The sequence below is a fragment of the Neomonachus schauinslandi genome, chromosome X (genome assembly GCF_002201575.2).
Source record: "Neomonachus schauinslandi chromosome X, ASM220157v2, whole genome shotgun sequence".
Taxonomy (NCBI): Eukaryota; Metazoa; Chordata; class Mammalia; order Carnivora; family Phocidae; genus Neomonachus; species Neomonachus schauinslandi.
Genome location: NC_058419.1, coordinates 17653123 through 17662448, shown reverse-complemented (window position 1 = coordinate 17662448; position 9326 = coordinate 17653123). Strand labels below are relative to the sequence as shown.

The 9326-nt window shown below is 51.9% G+C and overlaps 1 protein-coding gene across 1 annotated transcript in view; it reads right to left on the bottom strand.

Moving 5' to 3' along the window:
- The window catches only part of GPC4 (glypican 4), a 105659-nt gene extending 104885 nt beyond the window's left edge, over positions 1 to 774 (bottom strand). The window contains exon 1 of the mRNA XM_021684290.1: positions 336 to 774. Coding sequence (XP_021539965.1) covers positions 336 to 495 — 160 coding nt within the window. The 5' untranslated portion in view covers positions 496 to 774. The remainder of the gene's footprint in view (positions 1 to 335) is intronic.
- Between the last annotated feature and the right edge of the window lie 8552 nt (positions 775 to 9326).

Sequence of the window (9326 nt, the reverse complement as noted above, 5' to 3'; positions counted from 1 at the left end):
ACAAAGCGGGGAGCCCAGTAAGGAGTTCAACCCGCAACAGGCGAGGGAGCCGGTGACACGCACTTTGCGGGCCAGAGTCCTCGGGGCTCCCCGGGACCGGGAAGACGCGGCGGGGCGGGAGCAGACGCGCGGTGGCCCCCGGCCCGTCGGCGGCGCCCCTCCACTCGCAGTCCTGGGGGGCCGCGCTGCGCCGGGGCTCGCTCTCGCGCTCTCTCCCGCCTGCCCACGGCTCTCCCCCTGCCCCGGGGTACCTGCGGCCGCGCGGGGGGGCTCCGCGGTCCCTTCCCCGGGGTGCCTGCCTCCGCGCACGCCTCCCGGGGGGCCCCCCCACCTACCGTTGATCTCGTGCGTGGGGGCATCGTTCTTGTTGAAACCTTTGGACACGTAGAGCCGTCGCACTTCCGAGCAACTTTTCGACTTGGGCTCGGCAGCCAGCAGCGCGGCGCAGAGCACCGCCAGGGTGCAGAGAAGCGCGGGCAAGCCGAACCGGGCCATGATGCGGGCCGGGGCCGACGCTCTCCCACCTCTGGGACCGGGGGAGAGTGGCGGGCGCGGGGTCGGGGGCTCGCGAGCGGAGCGGAGCGAGAGGGCTAGGGAGCTGGGGTAGGAGTTGGGAGACCAGCGCGAGGAGGAGACGCGGGGCGAAAAGTGGAGCTGGGCCTCGCGCGTCAGGCAACGGTCCCCGGTGCCAGGCGCCCAGCCGGAGGAGGAGGAGGAGGGCGGGGAAGCGGTGCGCGGCCCACGGGAGCGGAGGCACGGGCCGGTGGGCTCCGGGCTGCGCGGGGCGGCGGACGGGGCGCGCCGGCCGGCAGCGGGACAGGGGCGCGGGGAAGGAGGGGAAGGTGGCAGGCGCCGCCGGGGCCGCGGAGGGCGTGGGCGGCGGCGGGCGCTCGCTGCGCGCTGCTCGGGCTGCCCGGCGCGGGTCCGCTCTCGTGGCTCGGCTCCGCTCGGCTCGGCTCACTCTGCCCTCGGCCGCGCGGCTGTGCCCTCCTCAGCTCCGCCGCTGATTGACTGGCCGGCGTGCGCGGCGACGCTCGGCAAACTTGGCCCAGCGGGCGGCACTCAGGGGGAGGGGGCGGGCGGCGGGCGGGCGGAGGGGGGGGCCAGAGACGGGCGGGAGCACGCAGGGCCGGGACGGGAGAAAACCTGGAAGCGGGCTGGGATCCGGAGCGGCCAAATCCACTTCCTAGGGGGCCGCACCGGGCGCTCGGCGCTCCCTCGCGCGACACGCCCCGCGGGGCTCCTCCCTCCTCCCCTCCTCCCCTCCCCCGGGGAGGCGGGAGATGCTCGCCGCCCCCTACCCAGAGAGGGAGGGCTAACTTCTCCGGGGCGAAGGGCCCAAGTCGTGGGGGACCACGCGCCTGGGCGCTTGTCCCGAAGCCCACGTCCGAGCCACAGGCCTTCTGCGCGCGGCCACCTGACTCGCTGACCGTGGGCCAAAGCCGGGCGGAGCCCTCCCGCCTCGATACCTGCCCTCCCGGCCGCCCCGCAGCCCGGAGGATGCCCCTAACCGCCTGGCTCCTGCGCCAGGAGGAGAGGGCGCTAACATGACTCGCACTGTTTCGCTGCAGGCACCAGGGCACCTCGGAGTCCCAGCTGGCCCTAGACCCTCACCTGGCCCTCTCTGCCCTGCTTCCCATCCAACGGTGCTCCATGAGCACCGACTTGTTCGGAACCCCGGCAGGCATTCTCCTCCCCCGCCTTCCCCCAGCCACGCCCGGTTCTGCTACAAGTCTAACCAAACCCTGAAGTGAGAGAGCCCTCCCCCCCACCCCAAGAGCGAGGCGATGGGACAGTCAGGGATGACCTCGGAGACTTTGGAAACCTGGCCCTAATCCTCCTCCTGAATGTGGGGAAACTGAGGCCCAGAGAAGGGGAGCGACTTGCTAACAGTATGCAGCTGAGATGTGGGTCCAGAACCCTGGGCTACACTCCCAGGTCACCTGGAGTAAAGGTAGCCCAAGACCCCCAATCCCCTTTTGCCGTCAAGCCTCTTGAGAGAGACTCACACCTCTCTGGGACCCAGTCTCCACTTAGCCACCAGAAAACTGGAAACGGGCGAGTCTTCCCACCTTCCCAGCTTTGTCAGATTCCATTAATGAGTGTTTTTGAAGCTCCCAGGGCTCCTTTAATGAAGGGAACTGTGCAGATTGGGAACTTGTCATTACCCTTGTTATTGTTACAATCTGCTTTAAGAGGTTAGGGTGAGCAGTGCCTCAGACACCTCAGGAGTGTGCTGGGAACTGGGCAGATAAAAGGGGCTGGAACTTATTATTTGGCTAGACTCTCAATTCCCATAAAATTACATAGGATGAAGATATGAACCATCATTACAATTATCACCCTCATAGGGTTTGTTGAGACGTCGTCCACTGCTGTTTGTAAACCACCTTGACGTGTTGGCTCTGTGGGGTTGTAGAAACTTAGGTCAGCTGTTGTTTTGAATGCCCACTGCAGACTCTTCTACATTTTATTAACTCTTGGAGATCATCAAGGTAAACAGATTGTGACCTGTCTATTAGTGAAACTTACAATTTCTGTGGGTTGGCAGAACATTTAACCCTGCAACTAGCAGAGGAGTTTTTCTACATATGCAAACTCCCCTCCCAGTGAATTTTCTGCCATTTTCAAGAGACTTTCGAATAGTCCACCTTTTTCTCAAACTGATACCATTCAAATTCTTGCTAGGGCTTAGCCCAGCACTTTTAACTTTCATTGATTGATTGCATTTACTTAAAGATGTTCTTTACCAAAGATGATATAATCTGAGATGCAACCAACAGTAATAACAAAATGAAATCCAGTGACCATAAGTGAAAAAAAGATCCTCCCAAACCATGGAGCCCAAATCCGAAAGCTGCTTTTCACAAGTCCAGGGGGAACTCATTCCTTGCCCCCCCCCATTTACTCCTGCTTTTCCTGTTCATGTATTATTAACCAAAACTTGAGCCTTTTCCACCAGAAACAGTAACCTCTGGCTAGAAACGGATCTGGACAAGTCTGAACTTTACCACACAAGACAGGAACCCCAAGCCCTGCTCAGAGGCGGCTCCCACTTCAAAGCCTCCTTTCATTTAAATACAAACAGGGTGAACAACTGGCAATCTACGAAACAAATACCATCCAGCTTCCCTTTTCAGATGGCCCCTAGCTCCTCCTTTCCTCCCCCCACCCCCACTCCAGCTTTTCTCTTATAAAGAGGCTCCTTAGTGGAGATGCGTCTACTCTGTAAGTTCTCTGAATACTAGAAAATGGATTGAGTACTGCACGTAGAATGTAAGAATCAACAGCTTCTCATGGTGATCAACTCTCATATAGCACTTTTGGGGGAGCTTTTTTATTGTGGTAGAATACGTAAACATAAAATTTACCATTTTCACCATGTTAAAGTATACAATTCAGTGGCATTTAGTTCACTCACAAAGGTGTGCCACCATCACCACTATCTAGCTCCAGAATATTTTCATCATCCCAAAAGGAAACCCCGTACCCATTAAGGAAAATCTATTCCCCTCTCCCCCCTCCCCTCAGCCTCCAGAAACCACTAATCCACCTTATGTATCTATAGATTTGCCTATTCTGGACATTTGGTATAAATGGAATCTTGCCATATGTGACCTGTGTTTGGCTTCTTTCATTTAGCATCAGGTCTTCAAGATTCATCCATGTGGGAGCAGATATTAGGACTTCTTTCCTTTCTGTGGCTGAATAGTATTCCATTTTACAGATACGCTACATTGGGTCATATAGTACTTTACCGTTTGCAAAGTGCGTTCGGGGGCACTCCTCTACTCTTAGACATTTTTAGTGTTTTGTTTTTTTTTTTAATAGATGAGCAGGGGCACCTGGGTGGCTCAGTCGGTTAAGCATCTGGTCTGCCTTCGGCTCAGGTCATGATCCCAGGGTCCTGGGATGGAGCCCCACGTCGCAACCTGCTCAGACGGAGAGTCTGCTTCTCCCTCTCCCTCTGCCCCTCCCCCTGCTTGTGCTCTCTCTCACTCTCTCCCTCTCAAATAAAATCTTTTTAAAAAAATAAAAGTAGATGAGCAAACTGGGTCTCTGCAAGGTTACGTGGCTCGTTCACAGCCATGGAAATCCTGAGTAGCTGAACCAAGACTGAAAATTATAAGGCCTCTGACCAAATCCCATGTGATATTTTTTTTTTTTTTTTTTTTTTTGGTTAGGGAACACAGTCGTCTGGGTCTCATTTAGGGTCAGCTGTGAATGTGCAACTGCCCAGATCCTGTGGAAGCGTCCCTATTTCAGAGAACTAAATGTTCACTGAGCACCCACTGTGTGCCCGATGCTGCTCATCCCTAGAGGGAGGGAAGACATACACGCCAGATGGAGTTTGCAGTTGAATGCACTGGGTAAGAGAGAGAGAATGACTTTACGGTGTACCTGCTTTTCCCAGGCGAGGCATTTCTCCTGATGAGGCCCTGGGGTACATTCGCTGGTGGGCACAGAGAACAAGGTATGCACTCACCGCTGCTATCCTCCAAGCCAAGAACTAGTCGAGTCAGGTCCACTCTCTCGGCTCTGGGGGCACTTCTCCTGGCCTGCTGGGGAGCTAGCTTGGTTGCCAAATACGGGGATGGCGAGTAGAATGTGACTTCCTTTCCTAGGATAGGTGCTGTCCTACAGCCCTGTAGCCTCTCGCTTTACCCAACCCATCTTTCCCCCGGCCATCCGAGTGAGCCTCTGACCTCACCACCCGAACAGTGTCCCTCCCCTGCTTAACCCTGCCCCTCCCCCCATGGTACCCCATCACTTTCCAGATCAATTCCCAAATAGTTCTGCAGATGTGGATCTTGGCTCTCGGGCCATTATCTACATTACCAGCTTTTAAATTTTTATTTATTTATTTTTTTACTGGCCCTTCCCAACCTTGTCTATCTGGTGCTCGGCCCCTCCTTCTCTATCATGCCATGGACATTCTTGCACCCATACCCTGCCCCTGCTAGGAATACCCTTCGTTCCCCTCCACTCCTTAGACAACTTCCTCCTAGTCATCCATTGAAACTCAGCTGAGATAGCACTTCTTCCGGAAAACCTTCCTGGGTGCCCCCCAGCAGAACTACTGGCTCCTGCTTCGAGGCCTCCAAAGCACTGTCTGCACCAGCATGACCATGCATTGGTCATGTTTTCTATGAGGATTCCTCCGCCCCAGCCTCCAAGCGCTCTCTCTCGGGCTTTATTTTGATTTGAATGCCTACTGCTTGCTAGAGTACAGGAATAAAAGACCTTGAATTGTATTTGAAATTTCCTGATTTTTAAATGTTAGTGACTGCTTAAGACATCCTAAAAGTTTGCCACACAAACTCAGCCCGTCTTCAGCCTAGATTTCACCAAGTAATGTTCTCCCCCACCCCAACCCCCGCCCCGTGACTCTCCTTTTCAAACAACCAAGCGAGTAATACCAGCTGACCACTTGCTGTGTAGCAAGGTTGGTTCTGAGAAGGCTCTAGAAACTTGGAAGACCAGAAGCATTTAAAGAGCTGACTGTCTGCTTGGGGAGGTGGGATCCATAGCTGCGTGGAGAAAGACACTGGTGAGGGTAACACAAGGCAAGACCTGTCCCCCAGGAAGTTCACCTCAAGTTGCTCTTTGTTGTATGGTTGTCAGCCTCCTCTTGGTCCCTTTGGAAATTTACAGAAGTAGCCATAATTGAAGGATCAGTCACTTGGAAAGAGTTGATGTGTGTAGTCTGTTCCTGTCTCCTAATTTCATACTTCCCTTCAGTATTCTTTCTCTAATACTTGAAGGTTGCCTTACCTTTCCTTCTCCCTCAGAGAGTTCATCTGTGTTTACAACTTTAACCACCAGCAACGGGTACCTAGCCACCTTACTTCCTGTTTGTGCCCGTGTTCCCACTGTACTCCCTTCTTCTTCAGTAATCACCCGGACAATTCGAGTCTTCCTTTTTACTCCATGGCCATCAACACTTGTCCAGGTTCCATTACCTCTTGTCTGGACTGTAGAGCCAACCTCCTAACAGGTCTTCTGGCCTCTGACCTCTCTCTCTCTCTCTCTCCATCCATCCACCTGGGGGCTGTCACAAAATCAGTCTGATAGCATCATTTGCAAGCTTCCCACTCCTTGCCTAAAAAGTCTTCTGTGGGAAGCCAATCTCGCAATAATAACTGATATTTGTTTAGTACTGCAGAGTTTAGGAATTGCTTCCACATGTATTATCTGTAAAATATGTATTATTTTCCATAATTTATGGGTGAGGAAACTGGTTCAGAGCCTTAAATTGAGGCCCTCTGAGTCCAAGTTCAATTACAGTCACTTCTCACTGTGCCCCAAGCCCAAAACAGACCCAGGAAAACTTCGAAGACAGTGCAAGGCTAATGGATAAATGTTGGAGAAGGTAGGACTTCCTTTGGACCCTGAAGGACAGGGAGGAATTGCCAGGGAGAGGAGTGGGGATGTAGAGGGCCAGTGGAGGCTAGCGAAGACCCGATTTGGGCTGAGTCCAGGTTCATCTGGGAGGCTATCATGACAGAAGGTGCCAGATAACGGGGACACGCTACCCTGGGATGACTGTGCTATCTTGATCCCACCAACACTGACAATGTATAAACAGAGACTCAAAAGACAAAAGTGGTGCCTTAGAAAGAATGATCTGGGGGAGGCCAGGAGGCATAGAATGGATTGAAAGAGGCCGCGGCTGTCTCCTCCACCAAGTGGTGAGGGCCCAGGCATTTCTTCATCCAGGGATTCCTGATGAAGAGCAGAAAACAAATGCAAAGGGAAAGGCAGTAAAAGATGCTAGGCGGTGGGGCCAGGCAGCCCGAGAGCCGAGTCCCGGCTCTGCCATTTACAGGCAGCGTGTCCTTAGATAAGTAACTTACCCTTCCGGAGCCTGGTTTTTTTTTTTTTCCTCAGGTGTCACACCTACCCCTTGAGGATTACAAGAGAAAAACATATGAAAAGCATTCCTCTGGGCCCCGAGTGCTTTTTGTGCCCTCAGCACAAGGCATGGAAATCAGAAATACACGGACGTAATCAGAAAGCACTTAGCACCCTGCCCGGTACAAAGCACTCATTTGCTCTCCATGCACTCATTCCTTCACTCAACAAGTATTTACTGGGATCAACACTCTTTAAGGCTTTGGGAGCATAGTTATGAATAAAACAGTATCCCTTCTCTTGTGGGGCCTAAAAGTTGGGGCTCAATAGAGTAAATATTAGCTAATACTCTCGTTATGGTTATTATACATTCCATCCACTTCACAATTTGCTCAGAACCAGCCTTGCCAGCATTGAAATGCTATTTAGTATGATAGCAGATTGGTCTAATAATTTTTTTTAGATTTATTTATTTGAGAGAGAGAGCGCATGCGAGCACACAGAGGGAGAGGGCAAAGCAGGCTCCCTGCTCAGCAGGGACCCTGACATGTGGCTCCATCCCAGGACCCCAGGATCATGACCTGAGCGGAAGGCAGATGCTTAACCGACTGAGCCACCCAGGCGCCCCTAGTCTAATGATTTTGAAGATTTATTTATTTGAGGGGCACCTGGGTGGCTCAGTCTTAAAAAAAAAAAAAAGATTTATTTATTTGAGAGAGAGAGAGTGGGAGGGTGAGGGGCAGAGGGAGAGAGAGGGAGAGAGAAACTTAAGCAGACTCCCCGCTGAGCGTGGAGCCTAATGCGGGGCTCAGGCTCACAGCCCTGAGATTACGACCTGAGCTGAAACCAAGAATCAGATGCTTAATGGACTGCACCACCCAGGCGCCCCTTGGTCTAATAATTTTGTATTGGAACATATGAATTATATCCGTATTGGTCTCCATAGTTAGCGTTGAATTATACAACTTGTTGAACACAGGGAGATCAGAGTTATTTTTATCCACTAGGGTTCTCTCACTCCAGTAAAGGTGTTCTTGTGCCCATTTTCCCAGCGAGATAACTGAGGCCCAGAGAGTAAAATGGACATTCTCATGTCGCTGGTACTGATATGTTCTCATACTTTACTAATGGGGCAAAGGTTTCACGAAGTATGTAGCTTCTGTAAAAAATGACAACTCACATCTCACGCTCATCGGAGAACAAAGACCAAAATCTGTATGGAAAGCTGGTTAGCCTTCTCTATCCCTAAGCTGTTATCTATAGTCTGATTTATAAAGAACATTTGTAATTACTGAAAAAAAGAGCCCACTTTTCAGTGGGTGTACTTCCCGGTGATGGCAGAACAGTTGCCATAGATATTCATTACCCTAGTTTGTGGCCTATGATTTGACCTACAGCTTTGGATGTAAAACACGCATTTCAATATAATTGGGAGAGTTCCTTCTCTAATTTGCCCACTGGACATAAATGGAGCATTCATGGAAAGAAAATTATTTCTTCCTATCCTTTTGATTCAATAAAACCACCGATACATGCGAAGGTACTTCTGAAACACTCATTTTTCAAAATGGTTTGTACGACTCTCCCACATGGCACGCAGCCACTGAGAAAATTGCACAAGCAAAAGGACAGGATAGAGGCAGGCAGCCCAGCATTGTCCAAGCATAGGGTACTCGAATGTGAGATCTGGAAGGGACCTTGACATTTGTCTAGCCCATCCACCTCAAATTTGACCTTTCCTTTTGCATTTGAAATTTCAAGCCCGTGAAAGACTGTCAGAGGCAAAATATAGGTTCTGACTAGAACGGTGGCAAGAGGGAACAAGGGTTTCAGAGGGAACAAGGGTTTCGAGGTTTCAGGCACGTTGTGCCTCGGGATTGCAAAGGACACGTAGTTACATGTGGTAGCGTATGCTGCATTTTATATTCATTCTCTACCTTGTTTGGAAAAACAGACAAGCTATCTGGTGGCAGCCCCCACCGCCCAGGCCCCCCACCCCCCACCTCGCAGGGCTCCAAGTATCTGAAGGGTGCCCTCCCCAACTCCGGCCCTGAACATCATGAAACCTTGTCTCCCCCGCCACCCCACACCCTCGCCCCACCGTGAGGATCAGGAAACCCAGCCACAAAACCAAGGCCCAGTTAGAAAGGGACAGAATGTTTTAAGCGACATAAGAAGGTCCTTAATGGGGGCGCCTGGGTGGCTCAGTTGGTTAAGCGACTGCCTTCGGCTCGGGTCATGGTCCCGGAGTCCCGGGATCGAGTCCCACGTCAGGCTCCCTGCTCAGCAGGGAGTCTGCTTCTCCCTCTGACCCTCCTCCCTCTCAAGCTCTCTGTCTCTCATTCTCTCTCTCGCAAATAAATAATAAAATCTTTAAAAAAAAAAAAAAAAAGAACTTTAAAAAAAAAAAAAAAAAAAGAAGGTCCTTAATGAAATGCCAAGGGAACCCTACAAGTAGTGAGACTTGCACT